The sequence below is a fragment of the Pomacea canaliculata genome, linkage group LG2 (genome assembly GCF_003073045.1).
Source record: "Pomacea canaliculata isolate SZHN2017 linkage group LG2, ASM307304v1, whole genome shotgun sequence".
NCBI classification, from domain to species: domain Eukaryota; kingdom Metazoa; phylum Mollusca; class Gastropoda; order Architaenioglossa; family Ampullariidae; genus Pomacea; species Pomacea canaliculata.
This window is the reverse complement of record NC_037591.1, coordinates 4,586,916-4,611,833: the sequence shown is the minus strand read 5'-3', so window position 1 is coordinate 4,611,833 and position 24,918 is coordinate 4,586,916. Positions and strand designations below refer to the sequence as shown.

The following is a 24,918-nucleotide window of genomic DNA, read 5'->3' as shown; positions in this document are numbered from 1 at the left end:
CATGCCAGAATCCCCAGCCCTGCCTTCCAGCCAGGGTGGTGCTCTGGACCTGGCGAGGGTGCGGTGCCATGCCAGAATCCCCAGCCCTGCCTTCCAGCCAGGGTGGTGCTCTGGACCTGGCGAGGGTGCGGTGCCATGCCAGAATCCCCAGCCCTGCCTTCCAGCCAGGGTGGTGCTCTGGACCTGGCGAGGGTGCGGTGCCATGCCAGAATCCCCAGCCCTGCCTTCCAGCCAGGGTGGTGCTCTGGACCTGGCGAGGGTGCGGTGCCATGCCAGAATCCCCAGCCCTGCCTTCCAGCCAGGGTGGTGCTCTGGACCTGGCGAGGGTGCGGTGCCATGCCAGAATCCCCAGCCCTGCCTTCCAGCCAGGGTGGTGCTCTGGACCTGGCGAGGGTGCGGTGCCATGCCAGAATCCCCAGCCCTGCCTTCCAGCCAGGGTGGTGCTCTGGACCTGGCGAGGGTGCGGTGCCCATGCCAGAATCCCCAGCCCTGCCTTCCAGCCAGGGTGGTGCTCTGGACCTGGCGAGGGTGCGGTGCCATGCCAGAATCCCCAGCCCTGCCTTCCAGCCAGGGTGGTGCTCTGGACCTGGCGAGGGTGCGGTGCCATGCCAGAATCCCCAGCCCTGCCTTCCAGCCAGGGTGGTGCTCTGGACCTGGCGAGGGTGCGGTGCCATGCCAGAATCCCCAGCCCTGCCTTCCAGCCAGGGTGGTGCTCTGGACCTGGCGAGGGTGCGGTGCCATGCCAGAATCCCCAGCCCTGCCTTCCAGCCAGGGTGGTGCTCTGGACCTGGCGAGGGTGCGGTGCCATGCCAGAATCCCCAGCCCTGCCTTCCAGCCAGGGTGGTGCTCTGGACCTGGCGAGGGTGCGGTGCCATGCCAGAATCCCCAGCCCTGCCTTCCAGCCAGGGTGGTGCTCTGGACCTGGCGAGGGTGCGGTGCCATGCCAGAATCCCCAGCCCTGCCTTCCAGCCAGGGTGGTGCTCTGGACCTGGCGAGGGTGCGGTGCCATGCCAGAATCCCCAGCCCTGCCTTCCAGCCAGGGTGGTGCTCTGGACCTGGCGAGGGTGCGGTGCCATGCCAGAATCCCCAGCCCTGCCTTCCAGCCAGGGTGGTGCTCTGGACCTGGCGAGGGTGCGGTGCCATGCCAGAATCCCCAGCCCTGCCTTCCAGCCAGGGTGGTGCTCTGGACCTGGCGAGGGTGCGGTGCCATGCCAGAATCCCCAGCCCTGCCTTCCAGCCAGGGTGGTGCTCTGGACCTGGCGAGGGTGCGGTGCCATGCCAGAATCCCCAGCCCTGCCTTCCAGCCAGGGTGGTGCTCTGGACCTGGCGAGGGTGCGGTGCCATGCCAGAATCCCCAGCCCTGCCTTCCAGCCAGGGTGGTGCTCTGGACCTGGCGAGGGTGCGGTGCCATGCCAGAATCCCCAGCCCTGCCTTCCAGCCAGGGTGGTGCTCTGGACCTGGCGAGGGTGCGGTGCCATGCCAGAATCCCCAGCCCTGCCTTCCAGCCAGGGTGGTGCTCTGGACCTGGCGAGGGTGCGGTGCCATGCCAGAATCCCCAGCCCTGCCTTCCAGCCAGGGTGGTGCTCTGGACCTGGCGAGGGTGCGGTGCCATGCCAGAATCCCAGCCCTGCCTTCCAGCCAGGGTGGTGCTCTGGACCTGGCGAGGGTGCGGTGCCATGCCAGAATCCCCAGCCCTGCCTTCCAGCCAGGGTGGTGCTCTGGACCTGGCGAGGGTGCGGTGCCATGCCAGAATCCCCAGCCCTGCCTTCCAGCCAGGGTGGTGCTCTGGACCTGGCGAGGGTGCGGTGCCATGCCAGAATCCCCAGCCCTGCCTTCCAGCCAGGGTGGTGCTCTGGACCTGGCGAGGGTGCGGTGCCATGCCAGAATCCCCAGCCCTGCCTTCCAGCCAGGGTGGTGCTCTGGACCTGGCGAGGGTGCGGTGCCATGCCAGAATCCCCAGCCCTGCCTTCCAGCCAGGGTGGTGCTCTGGACCTGGCGAGGTGCGGTGCCATGCCAGAATCCCCAGCCCTGCCTTCCAGCCAGGGTGGTGCTCTGGACCTGGCGAGGGTGCGGTGCCATGCCAGAATCCCCAGCCCTGCCTTCCAGCCAGGGTGGTGCTCTGGACCTGGCGAGGGTGCGGTGCCATGCCAGAATCCCCAGCCCTGCCTTCCAGCCAGGGTGGTGCTCTGGACCTGGCGAGGGTGCGGTGCCATGCCAGAATCCCCAGCCCTGCCTTCCAGCCAGGGTGGTGCTCTGGACCTGGCGAGGGTGCGGTGCCATGCCAGAATCCCCAGCCCTGCCTTCCAGCCAGGGTGGTGCTCTGGACCTGGCGAGGGTGCGGTGCCATGCCAGAATCCCCAGCCCTGCCTTCCAGCCAGGGTGGTGCTCTGGACCTGGCGAGGGTGCGGTGCCATGCCAGAATCCCCAGCCCTGCCTTCCAGCCAGGGTGGTGCTCTGGACCTGGCGAGGGTGCGGTGCCATGCCAGAATCCCCAGCCCTGCCTTCCAGCCAGGGTGGTGCTCTGGACCTGGCGAGGGTGCGGTGCCATGCCAGAATCCCCAGCCCTGCCTTCCAGCCAGGGTGGTGCTCTGGACCTGGCGAGGGTGCGGTGCCATGCCAGAATCCCCAGCCCTGCCTTCCAGCCAGGGTGGTGCTCTGGACCTGGCGAGGGTGCGGTGCCATGCCAGAATCCCCAGCCCTGCCTTCCAGCCAGGGTGGTGCTCTGGACCTGGCGAGGGTGCGGTGCCATGCCAGAATCCCCAGCCCTGCCTTCCAGCCAGGGTGGTGCTCTGGACCTGGCGAGGGTGCGGTGCCATGCCAGAATCCCCAGCCCTGCCTTCCAGCCAGGGTGGTGCTCTGGACCTGGCGAGGGTGCGGTGCCATGCCAGAATCCCAGCCCTGCCTTCCAGCCAGGGTGGTGCTCTGGACCTGGCGAGGGTGCGGTGCCATGCCAGAATCCCCAGCCCTGCCTTCCAGCCAGGGTGGTGCTCTGGACCTGGCGAGGGTGCGGTGCCATGCCAGAATCCCCAGCCCTGCCTTCCAGCCAGGGTGGTGCTCTGGACCTGGCGAGGGTGCGGTGCCATGCCAGAATCCCCAGCCCTGCCTTCCAGCCAGGGTGGTGCTCTGGACCTGGCGAGGGTGCGGTGCCATGCCAGAATCCCCAGCCCTGCCTTCCAGCCAGGGTGGTGCTCTGGACCTGGCGAGGGTGCGGTGCCATGCCAGAATCCCCAGCCCTGCCTTCCAGCCAGGGTGGTGCTCTGGACCTGGCGAGGGTGCGGTGCCATGCCAGAATCCCCAGCCCTGCCTTCCAGCCAGGGTGGTGCTCTGGACCTGGCGAGGGTGCGGTGCCATGCCAGAATCCCCAGCCCTGCCTTCCAGCCAGGGTGGTGCTCTGGACCTGGCGAGGGTGCGGTGCCATGCCAGAATCCCCAGCCCTGCCTTCCAGCCAGGGTGGTGCTCTGGACCTGGCGAGGGTGCGGTGCCATGCCAGAATCCCCAGCCCTGCCTTCCAGCCAGGGTGGTGCTCTGGACCTGGCGAGGGTGCGGTGCCATGCCAGAATCCCCAGCCCTGCCTTCCAGCCAGGGTGGTGCTCTGGACCTGGCGAGGGTGCGGTGCCATGCCAGAATCCCCAGCCCTGCCTTCCAGCCAGGGTGGTGCTCTGGACCTGGCGAGGGTGCGGTGCCATGCCAGAATCCCCAGCCCTGCCTTCCAGCCAGGGTGGTGCTCTGGACCTGGCGAGGGTGCGGTGCCATGCCAGAATCCCCAGCCCTGCCTTCCAGCCAGGGTGGTGCTCTGGACCTGGCGAGGGTGCGGTGCCATGCCAGAATCCCCAGCCCTGCCTTCCAGCCAGGGTGGTGCTCTGGACCTGGCGAGGGTGCGGTGCCATGCCAGAATCCCCAGCCCTGCCTTCCAGCCAGGGTGGTGCTCTGGACCTGGCGAGGGTGCGGTGCCATGCCAGAATCCCCAGCCCTGCCTTCCAGCCAGGGTGGTGCTCTGGACCTGGCGAGGGTGCGGTGCCATGCCAGAATCCCCAGCCCTGCCTTCCAGCCAGGGTGGTGCTCTGGACCTGGCGAGGGTGCGGTGCCATGCCAGAATCCCCAGCCCTGCCTTCCAGCCAGGGTGGTGCTCTGGACCTGGCGAGGGTGCGGTGCCATGCCAGAATCCCCAGCCCTGCCTTCCAGCCAGGGTGGTGCTCTGGACCTGGCGAGGGTGCGGTGCCATGCCAGAATCCCCAGCCCTGCCTTCCAGCCAGGGTGGTGCTCTGGACCTGGCGAGGGTGCGGTGCCATGCCAGAATCCCCAGCCCTGCCTTCCAGCCAGGGTGGTGCTCTGGACCTGGCGAGGGTGCGGTGCCATGCCAGAATCCCCAGCCCTGCCTTCCAGCCAGGGTGGTGCTCTGGACCTGGCGAGGGTGCGGTGCCATGCCAGAATCCCCAGCCCTGCCTTCCAGCCAGGGTGGTGCTCTGGACCTGGCGAGGGTGCGGTGCCATGCCAGAATCCCCAGCCCTGCCTTCCAGCCAGGGTGGTGCTCTGGACCTGGCGAGGGTGCGGTGCCATGCCAGAATCCCCAGCCCTGCCTTCCAGCCAGGGTGGTGCTCTGGACCTGGCGAGGGTGCGGTGCCATGCCAGAATCCCCAGCCCTGCCTTCCAGCCAGGGTGGTGCTCTGGACCTGGCGAGGGTGCGGTGCCATGCCAGAATCCCCAGCCCTGCCTTCCAGCCAGGGTGGTGCTCTGGACCTGGCGAGGGCGCGGTGCCATGCCAGAATCCCCAGCCCTGCCTTTATGCCCCCCCTTGCCATCAGCCCCTCCTCGCATTGGTAGGAAGCTACCCAGACAATGCCTGATAATATTTACCCACTTGGTATTGCCCCAGCCCCTGGACTGACATGCCCGAGCACGCATGCAGCCAAACATTCAGCAGTCTTTCGGAAAGTCAAGCGACAATGCCCGAAGATCCGTAAAGAACTTTGTGACATTCCTTCCTTCCACACAAAAGCAATAGCAAACTTATCCACTCAGGATTTTTTCCAAATGCCCTCCGACCTACAGACACCACCACCTGACTATTATCTGATAAAAACTATCGGACTGTAAAGGTTCAATTTGCGTAATGGACTAGTCGGCGGAAGGTCTTGTCTTGTTCTATAACTTTTAGCATCTGGACCACCTAAGTGCTGTGCCGAGCTTTCTAGTGCTACCTCTCCACCTTCCCCTCCTGCATTCCATCCTCCCTCCCACAAAGACAGCCACACACGGACAACGGACGTCCTGCCTCTGTGCTGCTGAGCAGTGGAACTCTCTTCCTCATCACATTCGTAATAATAAATTTTCATATTATTGATTCCATGTCTGTTGGTAGACAGTCTGCAGCAGTTTGTATGGCGCTGTGTACATATTATGGGCAGCACAGCCAATTCCTGATAGTTGACACTGTATACTGTATACCATACTACACAGTGTGAGAGCTCTCGACAGAAAGATGGATAGTTTTCAGGGAAATTGATTCTGAGTTCTTTCTGCAGCAAACAAAATCATATAAACATTCTCCTTGCATTTATATATATATACACACGTGCACTGTAAATAAACACATCAAACGCAATAAGACATTGAATAATTTAAATTTTTCGATTTTATTGTTTTCATCGAACAATTCACACGATCCACACAGCTATATGCCACTGATTATAAACCTCAGGTAACCATTCAACAAGACTGAGTTCCAGAAGACTAATTCCCATACACAGACACTAATCAAAGGTATCACCATGGTAATGAGGGTAAAGGTCTGAAATTATGCACACCATTCCTTCCTTCCACACAAAGGCATTGGCAAACTTATCCACTCAGGTTTTTTTCCAAGTGCCCTCCCACCTACAGACCACACTATGCCTGATAAAAACTATCGGACTGTAACCGGTCAATTTGCGTAATGGACTATTCGGCAGAAGATATGACATTAAACATTTAAAACTATCCACAGTTTCACGAATAAACATCTCATTCAATTCGCATGATGGATTTGTTGATTAAATTTCAATCTATATACAGTATATATATATATGGGCTCATGACTCGATGGCTTAAATAGCTGTCGTAGTCTCACAATCGCATTAACAAATAAAAAACAAGAAGTAAACTCTTCACCACAAATTCTTATGAACTCTTATTCGCATGAAGTTGAGGTCTCACGACTGATTGGTTTTACTAGCAACATAAATAATAATAAATATATCGTAGGTCACAGATCAGCAACTTTCGCAACGAACCTACGACACGCACACGATCGCCTCATGGATCGATCCATTCTTTTAAACACAAGGTAAGGAAATATACATTTTCCATTAAAAGATGTCATTCCTGCACATTAAACACCTATAAATTATGTGTCAGTAAAATAAAAATGTCCATAAATCTCAAACTTTTTGCCGTATCAATTCTGTGACCGAATTATGGCGGCCAAAAATATCTTGTGCGTAGGTCACCTCAGAAAAACAAGTACAAACTACACCTGAATACAAAATTGCAAAAACAAATACAATAGACACAAAGCCTTGCAGCCCTGGTGGTGCTAGTCTTCTTATTCGCTGCGTGGAAAGGAAATGCGGGAGGGTCAGCGGTGCGTGTCGGCGTTTGTGTCGGAGACGGTCTTCCTTGCACAATCAGATCGAGATATCTAGAAAAAAAATGAATAAAGACATCAATCCGTGTAAGTGCAGATAGAAGACTCAGTCTCGTCCATTCTTTAACTTTCCTGTGTGATATGTTTGTGTAGTAAAAGTTACATCCTGATGCATCTTGTTAAAGATAACAAAAACAGACACATTAAAATAATTAATTTAAAGGTAAGAGACTTACAATTTTTTTCTTCCTTTTATAGATTTAATTGTTTACATCTGTATCGAGAAAACCTTTGATTGCAGACAACATAACTACCGAAGCCTCGAACCGCGAAGACCATAAACCACAGACAGCCTGTATTTTCAATGATAACATAATTTAAACACTTTTTATCTTGCAGGGATACTACCTGAGTGGGGGAGATGGAGAGGTGGCACTAGAAAGCTCGGCACAGTAATCAGGTGGTCCGGATGCTAAAAGTTCTATCAAAAACAAGACCTTCTGCCAAACATTCCATCTCGCAAAGTGAATCGTTACAGTCCGCTAGTGTTTATCACGTGACAGAGACGCTAGGTGTGGTCTGTAGGTAGGGCAAGGGGTAAAAATCTGCTTTAGTGTGAAAGTAAGGAATTTCACACGCTGTACGTGTTAATTTGTCATTAAAAAGTTTCTTTACAAATCGATTGGCATTGTCACCTGACTTTCCGTATGACTGCTAAATGTTTTGGCTGCATGTGTGCTGGGGAATGTCCGTCCCGAGGCAGAGCACGACAAACATTTATTGGTAATATGTAAGCCTGCCTAAGTTTATGTTTTAAAGTTTCAGTTAAAAAAGAGAACTGAGCTTAACGTGCAATATTTTTGTTTATAAATGGTTCACTTTTGGAGAGAGAAGGAGGCGTAGTATTTGTCTTAGCCAAAGGTGCAGGACTGATCAGATCAGAAGAATTCAGCGATTATTAACACCATGGTTGTATCCCTGGAAACAGTCGGGAGCTTTTCATCTGTGATTAACATCCGACAGGTAATCCTCCCCCTCCCGATCTCACTTCACGATGGACCCTTGCTGACTCACCCTCCTGCTGATCGCGGTGGGTTCAAACCCCGAGCTACGCACCGTGCGGGGGACGTCACCCACACGTGCAGCCTGTAAATCCCAGCAACAAAAGGCCGTGACCTTTCCCCGCCAACCGGGTAAAAATAGCCTGGACTATGACGTCACACACCGGGGCGTCCCCCGCGCTGAAAGAGAGGCGGGCACAGAAACATGTTGGTTCTAAATTGTTGTATTACATCCTCATTCTGTCTGTTAGTGGCAGGGATGTTAAACTCGTCCTCGGAGTCATGCTTCAGTATTTCAGTAAAGATTAGATGTCTGTCCATAACACTATACAGGTAGATGACATGATTTCTCTTGGTAATTAATAGGTTTTAGTCAAAGGATTGACAGAAAATTGATCATATTAATGTCATCAGCTTTAGGCCTTGAGTTATTTTAACTGTCGCAATTAATTTTATGCAGCCATTCATAGTGTTTAAAAGTTGTTGAATTAGCGCCAGAACAGGTTTCATAGCTTCCAAAGTTTGAAGCGGAGGGTTCCTCCGAAATGTGGATGTTGACAATTGAATTGAAAGCATATTATTATATACTGGGAAAGTAATTTACAAAGTCGGCCAGTGTGGGTGTGTGTTGTCGAGTAGTGGAGGTCGTCCGGACATATTCCTCATGCCATGTCACTTGCCAAATAAAGGCATTGTTCTTATTGTTACTTACTTTTGTTTTAGATTTTTTTCTGTTTGAATCAGAAATGTCTCACATAACAACTAGTTAAAAAGACTATAGTTTATAGTTGTGTACCACCCTTTTTCTGGTGAAATTCAGTGCTAGAGACTAATTTTGTAAAATCTGAGTGACTAACTTTAGGGTGAACTGAAGACACACGACTACAAACACGCAAAGACAGAGGTCAGGGTTCGACAGGTGAAAACATTGACTTCATGATATGCTTTATTGACATGTATTCCTGCCTCTCGTTGGCACAGCCTTCCCCATGTTCTCACTTCTAAACAAGATGTTTGTAAAAAAAGATGTCAGTGTAGAAAACTGAGGGATGGAGATATTCACCCATATTTGGGGAAGTAGTATCATCATCATCATCATCAGAAAAAAACCAACTCGCAGCTCACGTCTTATCGTTGTCGACTATAGGCTTGATTTCTGTCATGCCATATTCACATGTGCATGAAATTAGCAAAGAAACTCGTGAGCACGAGTGTGCATAATCTACTAACTTAGAAAGTTGCTACATCATGTGGGTCAAGTCAAGCCGTGTATAAAGTTAAAACCACTCCTACTTCAAATATACAAGCGCTCGTATATATAGGTAGACTACCTTGAGTGCAAACATGTGATAAAGCAGGTGACAGTTGTAACGACTTTCCTGAAGGTTGCTGAATAATTGAAATCAAGGGGACATATGTACAAACATGTTTAGATAACATAAATAGCCTTAATCAACACAGTATAAAAGACAGCGAGAAAAGAACTAAACCGTTTCTAGATTTTTCCTCGCAAAGTTTGTCAAGTAAAATGTCGCGGACTCAAGTGAAGGAATCCGACGATGGCCAGTCTCCTCCAAAGCAAAAACCAGGTGAGCAAATATTTTCTTCCTCCTGTCTCACTACCTCAGGTTGTGCATTGAAGCTATAGCTTCCCGTTATCTTTATCTTTTATCTTTATCTTTTTTTTAGGTGATGTTTTGGTTTTAATTCTAACAAATTAAAAATAGAAGAAAATGACTTGAAAATATAATGTGATTATCAAAGGCACATAAGCAATACGCTTCTAAACTGTTTCCTTGTGCATTTTAAATTCAAAGTAATATCAAAATTAAAACACACTAATAGTTCAGCATTGGTCTGTGTTGAATGGATGGCAAGGTCTGCCTCCCTAAATACAAACAGTCTGTAGAATAAAAATAAGTTTTCTGGTTGATAATTTTCCAGGTGTCAAAAGCAAATCGGTAAGGTAAATGCTAATTGATATTTTTATGTAAGTGTTTCAACGATGGTGAAAGAAGAGCCTATTAGAACACTTTGTTTTCTTTTATCATACTTAGAATGTATTTTTTTTTTTTTTTTTTTTTTTTTGAGAACCGGAGAAGTATACAATGACACGAAAACCAGTTTCCACACGTGATCGGACATATTTTCTATCTTTTACTCAGGGAAAAAGCTTGACTAAGGCGTTAGTGTAAAGAAGGTTTGTTGAAATTAGCAAACACGTTGACAAACGCTAATACACGCACTCACACACGCAAGTACATTTTCTTTCTCTCTTTATATATATCCTTCTCTCTCTCTCTCTCACACACACACATTGTCAGAATTTTTTCAGACAACTTACTATCCCATCAACATTGCAGGGACGTCCAGACAGATGTCTGTCCTGTCCACCCTGTCCATGGCCTCCAAGACTGTGTGCCACAGGGCCACCTCGTGGCGTTATCGAATGGCTCTGATGCTTCACCTCGCCAGTGCCATCGTCATTCTCCTCAGGATGAACATCTCCTTGGCGCTCGTGTGCATGACGCGCCACACGCTTTCCAACGGTTCAACCGACGGTTCCCAAGGGTCAGATGACTTGGCGAACAGTTCTTCTCCAGACTCTGCTGGCGGGAACACCTCAGTGACGGCTGTCAGTTAAATATTAACAGCCTTTCGATCAATCCCTGTACCAAATGAAGTATCACAGACACTACACTCAGTCAGCTGGACATTTTCTCGATCGTTTCTTCAGTTTTCTTCTTCTTCTTTGGAGGCTTTGAATAATTTAATTGTGTTAAAAATATGGTGTAATATTTGATAGCTTTTTACGATGATTGTTGAAGAAAAACTAACACTTAATGAACGTCCAGAAGGTTACTCATTTAGTCAACAACTCTAATTATCAAATATTCCAAATCTTAACAACGTGCGATGGTGATGCTTCTCTTTAGACATCATTTAGTCCTTGTGCAGTTGTGATATGTGACTAAGATGTAGATAGTTTTATTGACCATCGTGGGTATCAATCATCGCTTGTAACATGAAACCCGATGTGACAAATGACAGTACATCGATGTACATGATGTCCATGTGCAGGTTTCTGCAGAATTTGACTGGGATAGCTCGATTCAAGGTCTAATTTTTTCGTCTGGAGGGTTCATCAGTTTTCTCTTTCCGATATTCGCCGATCCTCTCTGTCGTCTCATGGGATCCAAACTGGTGATGACTAGCTTCACCTTGTTAGCAGGAGTGTTAACTATACTCAACCCTCTTGCCGCCGGAATGTCGCCTTACTTTCTCATCGTCCTCCGCGTTTTCATAGGGGCAGCTGGGGTAGGTCTATCTATCTACCAACGATACTGCGCAAAAGAAAGAGTATTTTGTACCTTTTTACGATATTTCTTGTGAAATTTCTAGGGAATATTTGTACTTGAAAAATAAATTGAAAGTAAAAAGCAACAAAAATGACTGAGATAAAATGATAAAATATCATTCTCATAGCAACAATGGAACAAACGGCTATTCTGCCTCTCCAAAGTAATTATGTTTGAGTGTAATAATTTATTGTCATTTGTAAAGGGCTTAGTGCTCCCAGTGTCAACAGGATTCTTCTCATGGTGGTCTCCGGAGTCGGAGAAAGTCACAATAGCATCACTTACTTACGCTGGTAATTATAAATAAATTTATGTAAGGTCAGTAGCTGACAGATGAAAAGTTAAAAATATATTTTAAACTAAGTTTGTTATTTTACCTTTGCGTTTTGCTTTGTTTTGTTGATATTTCTACAGAACTAATTTTGACTGCTCCTCGTACTTTGTTTATAAGTTTTACTTGTGAAAAAAACAACGCATTATGAAAGCAATAATTAGAGAATGTGAATTTAAATAAAACATGCAATGCGAAAAACATAACACAAGAAGTACAAGTGATTATTTTTTCAGGAATAAACGTAGGAAATATTTTAGTCGGGGCGCCATCTGGCTACATGTGCTCCATTCCTATTGCCAATGGCTGGCCCTTCATCTTCTACGTGCATGGTAAGATTTATGATGATGGTGACTCTATCCTTCACTTCATTTCGAGAAGACTATGGCCAAAAACATAAAACATGACATCTGAAAGAATGGTAGGAAAGCAGCCTTTATGATGGCTGAAATAAGGGAAAAGAATCTTTACACCAAATAAAATTGTAGAAAAAATTTTTTTTTTGATTGTTTGTGTGTAGTTTTCTTAGGAAATTTTCTTTGCCTTTTTTTTCCTGTCTTTGAAATACATCTTTGCAGGAGCCTTCACCATTCTGTGGTGTGTCGTATGGCATTTTTGTGCATCCGAAAAGCCGGAAGATCATCCTTTTATATCTGAAGAGGAGAAAACGTACATCATTAGAACGAGGCTTGCTATGGATGTCAGCCAGGTAACAATCAGTTTTCACAAAGCTAGAAATACACTACACCCTGCATCTTCTAGCACCTCTTTCTCTTTTCCTCTCTGTCTCTCTCTTTTAATAAAATCGCACGCACGAATACAGAAGACATTGACACTAGAATTGTCCTGCATGGAAATGAGGGAGGAAGAAGTAGAATAAAATAATAGAGAGAGAGCAGAGGTGGTGAAAAATCTGTGTATGAGGTGGGTGGGTGGGTGGACTCTAAAGAATTTCCATAATCGCATTAGCATTAAATCACACATTTTTATGATATATTTAATATATTTTTCAGGAAGACAACTGCACCACCTTATCTAGCCATAGTCACATCAAAGCCAGTGTGGGCATTTCTTCTTGTGATGATATCGCATTCCTTCGCTACCATGATTATCTTTTCTTATATGCCAAAATACATCGCCACAGTTTTTGAGTTTAACTCGAGCAGGTGAGGTTTCGTTGTCTAATCTATAGTTTGCATTGATAAAAATATTACTATATAAAACTATATTTGACAATTTATCATCTACAAAGATTTTTGCTGAGCACTCGCTCACTTTTAAGGGATGGAACTTAATTCACAAGTGTTCACAGATGAAATAGTGGCACACATCGAGCTAATGTAAAATAATTGAAACATATTAGTGCTCTCAGGGGGTTGAAGCTTCATTTTTATTCCTCTTCACTAAGACTTAAAATAAAAGGTATGTGGAAATGAAAACTAACTGCTCGCTTTCCTACCTTCGTCTGTCTGAAGGTCGGTCTGATAACATCTGTCAGCTACGTGTCTCGCATTCTTGGAATCGTCGTCTTCAACTTCTTGTCAAACTCTCTGTTTTCAAGAACACATCTTACCAAGACTACAATCCGTAAAGTGGTGCAGTGCTCAGGTAAGCTATGATATTTGATGGTGTCTGTCAATATTTATGATACACCTGAGTACCTTTCCTCCCCAAACTACACACACACACGCATATGTAGTCACACGAGGAAAAGCAACAAACACACAAAAGTAAACAAAAAAGGGCATTAAAATAGGGATGAGATTATTCTTCATGAGGAAAAGAAGATCCTTCCCAAGGTTCGTTAACAAATGACGACTGATAACCAGGTGAATGGCTTACGATAAACAAACTCGTGTCATTAAAAGTAAACGAGGGTGAAAGTACTTTCTTTAAAACCAATACAAATTCAATCCATTTCAACTTAATATATTTTCAGGGTTCTTCTTGTGTGGGGGTTGTCTAATGATACTGGGATTCTTGACAAATGATGTAGCGGCCTTGCTGCTTCTCAACACATAATGATGGGTCAGAGTTGTTCTATGGTCGCTGGCTTCATTTTGCCGTTGGATCTGGCTCCCAGGTAACGACCACCACACCATCAATATACAGACAGACAATAGCACATGCTGCTTTGAACACAATGTTAGATATATATATATATGTTTTATGTAGAACGAGCACTAGAACAAGACATGGACACCATACGAAGGATAACAGCAGTACTGATGACTAATAAAAGACAATGGCAAAGATGAATTAGATAACAAGAACTGAGGGTATTGTCATTCTGCAGACGAAGATGTGTAGGGATTAGGGATGTAGCCACTAAACGAAGAAATATATTCAATAACTGAAATATACTACAGTTCCATATCTATAGCTGTAAAAACTGAAGTTTAACTTTCATTCGCGCAAGGACTTCTTGTATTCTCACTCATAAACTGTCACCTGTGTTTAGCGAAGAAAGGCTGCCTGTACACATCAGTATATAAATATGTATTTTTTATTTTTTATTATTAAAAGTGGAATATTTTAAATCGAGAATTTAAAGCCAAGAATTTTTATTCCTCAGATATGCTGGGTTTCTCTCTGCGGTGTTCATGTCTGTGGGAGGTATAATCGGTATCCCAGGTCCTATCATTGTAGGCCTCATGACCCCAGAGGTTTGTCATGCTTGTATATTTTCTCTCTGTCTCTCTCTGTCTCTCTCTCTCTCTCTCTGTGAACGTTATAACATCAGCAGCAACTTACCTATTTCAATTCTTCTCGCATGTTTGGAAGAAAGAGAGAGAGAAAAAAAAAAAGAGATTTTTATCGAAACAGAAATAAAGATTCGCTGAAACAATTATGAAAGAGACATCAATAAGAACGAAAGCCATTGAAAATAATATTTTTTAAATTTTATAGGAGAAAAATAATAGTGTCGATGCACAAGAAAACACGCAGTCGAACGCGAAGCTACATAATCATAAACTACATCGTTCACTCGTGCAGTCCCTTGTCTCTGATCTCTTTGTTTAAGGGAACTCTCGAGGAGTGGCGTAACGTGTTTATCTTCATTGGAGCCTCGTTTGTGTTCGGGGCTGTAACTTTCCTGTTTCTGGGCAAGTCTGACCTCCAGCCCTGGGCCGTGCCCCCAGGCAGCACTGCAGCCGAGGAGGAGAGACGTCCAGTGACCTCTGAACTTATAAATCGCAGGATGACCATTATGTCTTCGGGCCCACCACTCTCGCCTAAGATCAATCAGACCAGGTATAGTTTCCTGTCCTTGCCATTGCAGGACACGATTAACATCTCACGTGACTAATGTGGAGATTTTATGTCTATCAATTTTACCTCCATTAACATGTAGTGCTTTTGGCATGGACTGAAGTTTCTTTATTAAAATCCTCAAATCCAAACTTCTTGACTTTCATTCAACAGGTTTCGCTTTGATGCGGGCGTTGACTACAACTTCCAGAGTGCCAGCTTCACCCGCGACATCTCTCTGTGGCCCAGTAGGACAGATGGACGTCAGGCTCGTGCGGTGTCCAATGACGTAACCGGAATAACCGTCACTGAGCTCGAGGAGTTACGTTTTGATGAAGTATCGACCACGGCTCCTTATCAAATTGACAATCATTCAAACTCCTTCCACGTGACACGTACTGATGTCAACGACAAGGATGTCAACAGCAATGACTACGTCAACCCTGGATTTTATCCGATCCTGAAGTGGTCACTGCAGGAGAGGAACAAGTGGAAAACAAGGCAAAAGAGCAGGAGAAAGAGTGTAGAGGAATAAAGGACGCAAGACATCTATGCAAGCACCTCGTACTTTATCTATGGACGCAAAATATTAGGAACACTATCGACTTTGGAGCCACCAGGTTGTCCTTTATTGACCAAGAAATATATACTCGTAGTTATGTCATAATGCAAAGTTAGTGTGCCTACTGCTACTTAGCTATTTTTAAAGGCTTCATAAGGTCCTTTTTTAATGCTCTGTGCACGTTTCCAAATTTATGACATTTAAAAAAAAAATGCAATATGTACATCTTAAAAAGGAAATGTGATAATGTTGGCAAAATTTTATTTAAAGGAGAAAAACAGAAATGAAGTTTCTTTCTATGATTCTTATCAAAATTTTAAACGCGGACACCAAAAATAAATGGGTAAAAATGTTTGAAATATTTTCCTATATTACTAAATTAACGAATTCATTATTGAAATACAAAGCACTGCCTAGAACTGAACCATAATGCTGAAATCAGATGTAAATTAAATAGAGTGAATCATGAATGTCTGTAAAGGAGATACAACCACCTCTGTCCACACTCTGCGCACTCACATTCTTTAAGCAGAAGCTTCCAACACCTTTTCTGTGCTTCCTTTGGTAAAATGTGATTTACAGACAGCTGATATTTTTGTGCTGGTCATGTATCATACTTTGAACTTTGCATTGTATGATGTATTATATTATTCGTGCATTTAGTTTCTTTTCAGGGATATATCATGTCACAGATACGACTATTATTTATTGTATAGGTAGGGGAAGGGGACATTATCTCACGCCTCATTGTATTTGTCTTTTAATAAAATTCGTTGGTTGATTAAGACAGATGTGACAGACTTTTTTTTATAAAAAGAAAAAAACCATGAAAAAGCTTGCGTTTTGTTTCAATGCATTCTTTATACTTTTCAAGGCTGAAATAGCTTTATCACTTTATTTACACTATATCAGTTGTTGAATCACTTCCTTTGATGATGTATTCATTAAACATAAATATTTTAAAAATCAGATCGTTCGTCGGTCGGTCAAAGGATCGTCTGGTTAAAGAAAATGTTCAGTGATCAAGCAGGTAGGACATAGATACCGACAATGCTGAATAGAAAACACTCAAACTTTTTCTTGGGACCAAAGCTTTGTTAGTCAGGGGACATCATGTCGCCTAGAAAATAGGCTATTGTTATTTCTTGCTAAATCAAAGCTCAATAAAGTACTCTATTTTTTTCCTGGGAAATAAAATTCTAATTACATCATTGGTAGTAAGTCCAATTAAAGTGCAAAGTGATCCCATTTTAAAGAAAAATATGACTGGCTGAAAGTCACAATAATTGATGAAATCTATGTAGTCAAAGAGAGTAATTTAATAAAAAAAATTTTTCGTTTTCATCGTCTTTGATAAGAGTGCCAGAAAAAGTTCGCAACTCTTTCTAACTATACTGAAATTTGTTAGATTTATATTGAAGGTCAAGGTTCGATTATTCCCGTCATTTCGAGGTAGTCTCCCTGTTCTTGAATCTTGTTCCAAAGACAAGTTTATTCAAATTGTGTTTGTAATAACTAGATAAACTCAATACAATATGCTCTTTTGTCAAATCTGGATGAATATCTCATTTCTGTTCTCGAGATACTCGCCAACAAACAAACAAACTCCGAGCTCTACTAAAAGCGCCTTTGACTAGCTTTCAGTCGCCTTGGAACACACACATACACAAAGGACAAATCTTTATTATGAGGGTAACATAATAAGCAATCACTATGCTTTTTTAGAATGTAGCTCTCGATCCAAGCAGAAGAAACACTACATTATTACAAAACAAAAGGCATTACTGCAAAAAAAGAAAAACTATGTACAAAGATAGGTTGATGTCTGAATTGACAGTGATTACAAATTTTTGAACTAATGCATAAGTAACATGTGGTACATGTTCATTTTTTTAATTTAATATTAGTTTCTTCTTTTTTAGTATATAACACTGCATATTTATACTCTAGAAAATATGTTTTTGGTATGTATTTTAGAGTAGCCAAAACGGAATAATTTGGATTTATATTAATTCATATGAAAATAATTGCAGTGGTTTTCGTCAGTTTCGGATTTCGCTGATCGTCTTGGAACGGATTATCTTCGAAAAACCGTTTTACTGTTATTCTTACACACTTTTGATATTTCAATTAAATCACTATTTTTTTTTTGTTATCTATCTGCTTCAGGTTTTGTAATCGATTTTTTAACTTCTTCCCATCGTCCTAAAGGTAAGAAAGTTTGACCAGTTACCATCTTACGTAAGATCAGCGCCATCCATCACATTCTCTGTATGCGTTCTCTCTACTCGTGTCTGTGTGTTTGTTCTTTATCTACTTGCTTACTTGCTTGCAGTCAGCCTCCAATACCTCATCCACAAACTGCAGAAAATACAGAAGTCTGCTGCTCGTCTGGTGCTTAGAGGCAGGAAACGGGACCACACTACTCCTCTCCTTCATTTTTTTGCACTGGCTTCCCATTCGCTCTCGAATTCAATAAAAAAAAAAAAAAAGATATGTGCTGTGTTTTAATGTCCTTGCTGGGTCTTGTCTGATTATTTCTTTAAAAAACTTTTTTAAACACATGTACCTTAAGATAGAAAAGTGTGATGGGCACTCTTGGAACTTGGAACACTCTGGGATCCCTTTGATATGTCAAAGTACATATATTTAAAACAGTTATATGTATTGAAGAAAATCCTAAAACTTAGGAAAAACATTATTTACTTTTTTAATGACTTTGAAATAAAAGCGTGTATAAAAGTTTTTATTTATTTATTTTGGGTCAGGGGCGAAACGACCGCGTATGGGTTAATCAGCTCGGTGACCCTCATAAAAATAACTACCTCACGGAATATAAAGCTGCATGTACAATGTTAAAACATATCACGACTTCTTTAATATGCATGCTGAGGAATTGTTTGCAAACATTATAGTAGTATCTGTCAAAGGAGTACTAAGTAAAGTTCTCAACATTAGAGACTGAGAAATTACTTTGCCCAGAGAGTTAAAAGGAGAAGGAGAGAATAAAATAAGTTATTAATACGTGTCTAGACTGTTATTGCAAAGCCAAAGAAGTCTTAAGATGCCAGGAAGAGAACCAGACGATAACCAGTCTTCTCACACACAGCCAGGTGAGTAAATATTTGTTTCTCCTGTACCCGACAATGCGGTACACGGACTGTAACCCCGTGACCCCGCGAAATGACATCATACCGCAACTAAAAATAGAAAAACAAAGAGACCAGCATGGATCAATTAAAACTTTTTACATGAAAACGGACGCTCCTGAGTGGGAACAAGGAGTATAAACAACATTTAGGAAGCACATTTTTTCTAGAATCTGTCTTCAGCAACTAAATGTGTCCATCCCACACATTTCGCCGATTGACTGGGTTTATTTTGCAGGGGACTCCGGACAGATGTCCACTGTGTCCACTTGCTCCAAGACTTTGTGCTGCAGGACGACCTCGTGGCGCTATCGAGTCACTCTGCTTCTTCACATCGGAAGTGCCATCGCGGTTGTCCTCAGAATGAATATCTCCCTAGCCATTGTGTGCATGATGAGCGAACAGTCTTCCAATGTTTCTCAAGTGTCAGAAGACCTGGGGAACAGTTCTTCTCCAAGAGCTTTCTGATGGAAAAATATCTTTGAGAAATGTAAGACAACTATTTCAATCTTACTATTGATTCACTTAGTTATTGTTAATATGATTTTTATCATCACTGCTTTTAATTCACTGCACAAAGTGGTCACGTGTTCGCGAAGAAGAATTTCCACTGAAGTTTGAATAAAAAATTTGCGCCAGCTCGTGTACAAGTTTAGAGAATGGACTGTGTTTAGGCAACACAGAGAAAACAAATTAGCTGGCTAATATAAAATAATGAACAGAAAACACACCACTACATCAAATGTTTTGTAATACAGTTATTCGAATAAAACGTAGGTACAATCTAAATTGAAACAAGTTTCGACCAGTGCTGTTGCCCTTCTGTTTTCCTTCCGTGGGCATTGTCACCTATTTCTTCTGTTAAAGATGTCTCTTTCCTGACAAATATCTCTACACGATTAAAATTTTAAAATACAATTTTACCTCTAATAGAGGCTCTTCTAGAATAATGACATGAAAGACACTGTGTCAACTTGCAGGTTTCTAGAGAGTTCGACTGGGATAGCTCCATTCAAAGTCTTGTCGTGTCGTCTGGAGGGTTCATCCATTTTCTCGCTCCGATGTTCACCGATGCTCTCTGTCGTTACATGGGATCCAAGCGGGTCATGACCACCATCATCTCGTTATCTGGAGTGTTAACTGTACTCAACCCTCTTGCTGCCAGAATATCGCCCTACTTTCTCATCGTCCTCCGCGTCCTTGTAGGGCCATGTGTGGTATGCTGCTCTCTGTCTCTCTCTCATCTGATATACTTGTAGTCTGTGTCTGTCTGTCAGTTTGCCGAAAACAACAACAACAACAACAACAACAACAACAACAACAACAACAACAACAACTTATATCACGCTCTCTGCGCAGACCAGTAATAAGAAATACATGTTACTGGTACGGTCAGCCTAAAATTTTTATTTTAGTTTTTATTAGATGTGTGTAAAAATGGAACTCCTCCGACCGGTTATCGTATGTTAGCATGACTTTTTTAAATCAAGAATCCTTTCCTTCATTTTACTACCTTAGCAAAGTACGGGAAGGGAACCAAATTACTAATTAAAATATTTATAAAATGTTGTGCAGTGTACCAGTTCATCTCATGCTGGACATAAATTAATCTTTTAGGAAAATTATACAGTCCATGTGTTCATGTACTTTTACGCAGTATTTTAGCCGGTATACAACAAGCTAATAAAATAATAAGAATGACAGAAAGTGTCAGGACTGTGACAAGGTGAGGTTTATTCATGCAGCCTCGTAAATGTTTGTCAAGGGTATAGTGCTCGCACTTCTAACAGACTTGTTCTCCTGGTGGGCTCCGGAGTCTGAGAAGGTTGCTATGGCATCTCTTGCGTACGCTGGTAATTATTAAGTTTTATACAATCCTTGTGTTCAAGCCTAACCCCAACATAACAATATAAACTTTTCATTTACTATTAAGATTGATTCCTGGTAGAAATTTATAACATAACACACGATTACTTTTCTTACATTCATCCCTTATGAAACCGTACTGTGCTAGATACCTGTCATGTGTATTAACAAATTATTTTGTAGGTTCTGATAAGAAAAAGAAAATTCCTTCAATGCACGATATAAGTAGAAATCATAGAACATAAATTGAAAATGTTTTTGTTAATACAATGCATGCATACAAAAAGGACATTTTACTTTTCACAGGAATAAATGTAGGAGAGATTTTAGTGGCAGGACCCACTGGATACATGTGCTCTATTCCCATCGCCAACGGATGGCCTTTCATCTTCTACCTGCATGGTAAGATTTCCACGATAATTATATTCCTTTCGTTAAGGTCACGACCTACAAACATATAAAACCCGATTTGACTGAGTGTTAGAAAGAATTTATTACTGTTGCATAACAGAACACACATGGTGTATTTTGAAACGATTTCATTTGATTATAATTTCATTGTAGATATGTCAGTCGATGTTATATGACGTCCATAGATGTAAATAACATCCTCACATAACTTGGTATTTTTTTGTGATGAAACCTGTGATCAAATTAGTTTACATTCTCAAAAATACGATTAACAATGTAGGAGCCATTGCCATTGTGTGGTGTGTCGTATGGCATGTATGCGCAACAGAGAGGCCAGAAGATCATCCTTTCATATCTGAAGAGGAGAAAACCTACATCATTCGAACGAGGTTTGCTATGGAAGTCAACCAGGTAACACAATTAGTTTTCACCATATTCTGTGATTTGGATGGTGTGCTGGTACAGCCCCACCCCACCTATCTCTCTCTCTCTCACTCACACAGGTGTGAACATTGAATGGTCAGTTACCTGTTCGTTATCTATTCCAATCTCTATGTTGTATTGAGAAATGATTGAACGCGAGCATAGACAGCCAATTACTGAAGAGGGTGTCAACAAGTTAAAATATAAGCTTTTACTTTTTCAAAGAAAGAATATGCAGGTGGGTAAGATTATACATTTGTGTTAGAAGCCTGGTTGTGATATTAAGAATTTATGACAATGCACGATATTGATGATTGTTTTTCAGGAGAAAACAGCCCCTCCTTACCTAAGCATCGCCAGATCGAAACCAGTGTGGGGATATCTCATTCTGATGACGGCCCATGCATCTAATATTATCATTTTCGCTTCCTATTTACCCAAGTATATCTCCTCTGCTTTTCAATTCAGTTCTGAGCAGGTGAGGCTTTGTCATGGCTTTTCTTTTGTCGCAAGGTGTATAGATGTCATTAGCAAACCATCTTTGACAGTGTTACTTAAACGTTAATGTGATAAGTTGTAATAGACCTAGAAATAAAAACATATTTTTTGGAAATACCTAATTTTTATGTAATACCGCATGCTGAGTTTTGTAATTTTTCAACTTCTCATTATTTGTATTGGTTCCAGGTTCACTTTAATGTTTTTACTCTGTCATGGGCCTTAAAAATACATGACATAGTTTAAAGTCCTCTTGGAACAGAAAACAAAGCTCAGTTTCTTACCACAATCTGTCTTAAAGGTCGGTCTTATTACATCTGCCATCCATGTCTCTCGAATTCTGGGAATCGTGGTGTTCAACTTCTTGTCCAACTCTCTGTTTTCACGAACACATCTTGCCAAGATTACGATCCGAAAGGTCGTCCAGTGCTCAGGTAAATATTAAAGGTGAAGAAAGACAAGTGAACCAACACGTTGGATATAAATGGTAGATAATTATTTTGTGAGACATTTCGTGTACAATTTCAGACTGAAATCATATAGTTTACAAACTCAACAGGCAAGAGGTGTAGCTTAAATGTGCTGAAAAAAACTTCTTTTGAAACAAAACCTTTTGAGTTGAATTAGCTTATTGATATCTATCATCTAAGCCCAACTTGTTAGTTCATTCTCCATTTCCTTTACACCAGACGATCAGTTGACTGAAAAACAACTTATTTTCAAAATTTTCAGTGTTCATTAAAAATCTTTAAACATTACTCAAAGGAAATTATTCAGAAGTATATATGAAGTGATAACTTTTTTGTTGTAAAAAAAGTTTTGTTTTTTTCTTTTTGTTTTTTTTTTTGTTCTTTTAAGTACAATTAAGAGTACAATAGTCATCAGAAAATGAAATTGCAGGCTAAGATTTAAGCATTTTTTGCAGGTTTCTTCTGTTATACAGTTCCTCTACTGATTCTTGGATTTTTGAAGAACAATATAGTGTCTTTGACACTTCTGAACATAATCATGATTGGTCAGTGTTCACCTGTTGTCTCTGCTTACATCTTGCCCTTGGACATGGCTCCCAGGTAACGACCTCAACTACATGCTGTCTCCGCCATCTACATTACATATATATATATAACAGCACAGGGCACAGTTTCTGTTATTTTACAGATAACAGTTTCTGTTATTACGGTTTATCTTTTGATTTTCTTTCTCTATTTTTCTTAATTTCATTCCTTCAATTAATCATTTGCCAGAATATATAGTGTGTTCAGTGCGGGGTTAAGTAACCGTTAGTGCTCATTATGGAAAAATAAAAGTATTACTTATTTTTTTTAATTAAAAATAAATCCTATTATAAGGTAAAGGTCATCGCCTAACCTTTTCAAGTCGTTGATGTCAGAGACCTGACTTTTCTCGAGGCCAGCTTTTATGTGATGTCGGTGCCTATCTCCTCTCCCTTGCTGCCTTACCTTCCCCAACCTTCTATAAACAATGATAAAAGAGAAATTAAAATTAATTTTTTCAATTGAAATTTATTTTTTATATCAGATATTCTGGGTTTCTCACTGCGGTGTGCACATCTCTCACCGGTGTTGTCGTCATCCCCGGCCTTGTGGTTGCTGGCCTGATGACTCCAGAGGTTGGTTATAATCTGTTTCATTTTGTCCTTTTTGTCTGTTAAAATCATAGTGTCCAGTAGTGACCTTCCATGTTTAAGCATAGCTCTTTACTCGTTAAAAGTTAGTAGCACGCCGAACTTAAAACATACTGCTGCCTTCTGAATGAAAAGAAAGATTATCAGTAAAATTCACAATTACTTTTAGAATATGAGAAAAATCACGCCATTCCAGAGAAACATAATCGTTCAATAAGAAATTAAACTTCAGACATTTACCAAAGGAAACAAATAAAATTTTGTTTTAATATCATGGGAAAATAAACACTCCTAGAGCCACAGAAGAGCACGTGTAGTCATTTTTACAGAAATAAACATTAATCAAATTAACATGTAATTAATTTATTTCTGTCCTTTTTGTCACTGGCTCAGGAGCACACGTACACTAGAATGCATAAACATATGAATAAATATCAAAGTAAACATGTATAAAGATTTACATGTTTTATAAATTTCATTTTTATGAAGCAACTTTTTGTCACTGGCTGTGGGTCACATCCGCAGGGAACCCTGGAGGAGTGGCGTAATGTCTTCATTATGTTGGGAGCCTCGTTTACACTCGGCACCGTGGCCTTCCTCCTCCTGGGCAGCTCTGACCTCCAACCCTGGGCCACTCCGCCTGACAACACTGATGCTGAGGAGAAGAAACGTCCAGTGACCTTTGACCTTTGACTTTCAGTATTTCTATGGGCCCACCTGCCTCGCCCAAGACCAACCAGACAGGTAGAATTTCCGACTTTTTCCATCCCGCTGCTAAGAAGGATCGAAACAGTCAGTAATGAAATAATGGTTCATTGAATGTTCCTCAACAGAATGCGCTTTGATATGAGAGTTGACAACAACTTCAAATGAACCAGCGACACCGGCGACACCTGTGTGGTCCGAGAAGATAAGAGATGGACGCCAGGTTCGCAGGACGTCTAGTCATGTAACCAGAATAACCGCCATGTAGCTCAGAGAGATGAGTCTTGATGATGAACTGACCCCTACCGGTACAGGTGAAAGACAAATAAACGTGACAGGTACTGACATCTGAACTGAGGAAAGGAAAACAATGAGTATTAAGTTAACATTAGATTTTGTCCATTTTGATGTCATAACTGCAGGATAGGAACATCTAGAAGCAAGCAAAAGAGGAGAAAAATAGTAAACTAGAAAAATGCAAGACAAACATCTCCAGGACTTAACTTCATCCATGGACACGGATACCAAAGATGTTCTTGATGACTTATGATCGACGAAAACAATGTTTGGATGCCAGAAAATCTTTATCAAATGTATCAGATCAGATTTTTTTCCTGGGCAGCCTTCGAACAGCTAGAAAAAGTATTTGACCAAGCGATATAGAACTTTTGTTTAAACAAGAAATGGCACGATAGACATAATTTTTTTTGTCATGCTGATTTTGATAGAAAATTGTTAGGAAATATCGTTTAATACATTTCTTTATGTCATGTTCTCTGTATTATTTTAAAGTAACTGTTATGCTGGAAATAAGCTAAAGTTAAACTGTTTCACATCAATTTTGTTTACAATCGAGCGTCTGTTGCAAGTATTGTGTCGTGTTGTGCTGTAACTCGATCTCTGTGCGTGTGTGAGAGAGAGGAGAGGTGGATGGGGGTAGTTTTATACTGAAAATATTTTAGTAACATTAGGTGTGCTGGCGAGGTGTTGTTGTGGCCCTGTGCTTCTCGAGGAGTTTAAAAAGGATTACACTA

General features: G+C 43.8%; 2 protein-coding genes across 4 annotated transcripts; both read left to right on the top strand.

The window, feature by feature from the left end:
• The first annotated feature begins 9,016 nt into the window (after nucleotides 1-9,016).
• Nucleotides 9,017-16,050, top strand: LOC112558258 (uncharacterized transporter slc-17.2-like). Its single transcript, XM_025228609.1, has 12 exons — nucleotides 9,017-9,272; nucleotides 10,047-10,318; nucleotides 10,765-11,001; nucleotides 11,248-11,335; nucleotides 11,610-11,705; nucleotides 11,952-12,082; nucleotides 12,388-12,539; nucleotides 12,849-12,981; nucleotides 13,313-13,456; nucleotides 13,949-14,039; nucleotides 14,399-14,628; nucleotides 14,800-16,050. The coding sequence occupies exons 1-8, from the start codon at nucleotides 9,212-9,214 to the stop codon at nucleotides 12,856-12,858; spliced, it is 1,047 nt and encodes a 348-aa protein (XP_025084394.1). The 5' UTR covers nucleotides 9,017-9,211; the 3' UTR covers nucleotides 12,859-12,981; nucleotides 13,313-13,456; nucleotides 13,949-14,039; nucleotides 14,399-14,628; nucleotides 14,800-16,050.
• Nucleotides 16,051-18,106: 2,056 nt separating this feature from the next.
• LOC112558345 (probable small intestine urate exporter) lies at nucleotides 18,107-24,457 on the top strand. 3 transcript variants are annotated; one of them, XM_025228795.1, is made up of 12 exons: nucleotides 18,107-18,300; nucleotides 18,575-18,826; nucleotides 19,317-19,553; nucleotides 20,102-20,189; nucleotides 20,509-20,604; nucleotides 20,894-21,024; nucleotides 21,362-21,514; nucleotides 21,836-21,963; nucleotides 22,455-22,604; nucleotides 23,074-23,164; nucleotides 23,669-23,921; nucleotides 24,010-24,457. In XM_025228795.1, the coding sequence occupies exons 2-11, from the start codon at nucleotides 18,749-18,751 to the stop codon at nucleotides 23,870-23,872; spliced, it is 1,356 nt and encodes a 451-aa protein (XP_025084580.1). In that variant the 5' UTR covers nucleotides 18,107-18,300; nucleotides 18,575-18,748; the 3' UTR covers nucleotides 23,873-23,921; nucleotides 24,010-24,457. The 3 variants fall into 3 exon arrangements, with proteins under 3 accessions (XP_025084580.1, XP_025084581.1, XP_025084579.1); XM_025228796.1 differs by having other exon boundaries at nucleotides 21,836-21,968; nucleotides 22,460-22,604; nucleotides 23,705-23,921; XM_025228794.1 differs by having other exon boundaries at nucleotides 21,836-21,968; nucleotides 22,460-22,604.
• Nucleotides 24,458-24,918: the final 461 nt, after the last annotated feature.

Excerpts from the sequence above, each read along its gene's own strand:
- LOC112558345 (XM_025228795.1), top strand. The coding sequence starts at position 18,749 with ATGTTTCTCAAGTGTCAGAAGACCTGGGGAACAGTTCTTCTCCAAGAG. Across the intron at positions 20,190-20,508 it reads GGCATCTCTTGCGTACGCTG|GAATAAATGTAGGAGAGATT; the intron begins GTAATTATTAAG and ends TACTTTTCACAG. Across the intron at positions 20,605-20,893 it reads TTTCATCTTCTACCTGCATG|GAGCCATTGCCATTGTGTGG; the intron begins GTAAGATTTCCA and ends TTAACAATGTAG.
- LOC112558258 (XM_025228609.1), top strand. The coding sequence starts at position 9,212 with ATGTCGCGGACTCAAGTGAAGGAATCCGACGATGGCCAGTCTCCTCCA. Across the intron at positions 11,336-11,609 it reads AGCATCACTTACTTACGCTG|GAATAAACGTAGGAAATATT; the intron begins GTAATTATAAAT and ends TTATTTTTTCAG. Across the intron at positions 12,083-12,387 it reads TTGCTATGGATGTCAGCCAG|AAGACAACTGCACCACCTTA; the intron begins GTAACAATCAGT and ends ATATTTTTCAGG.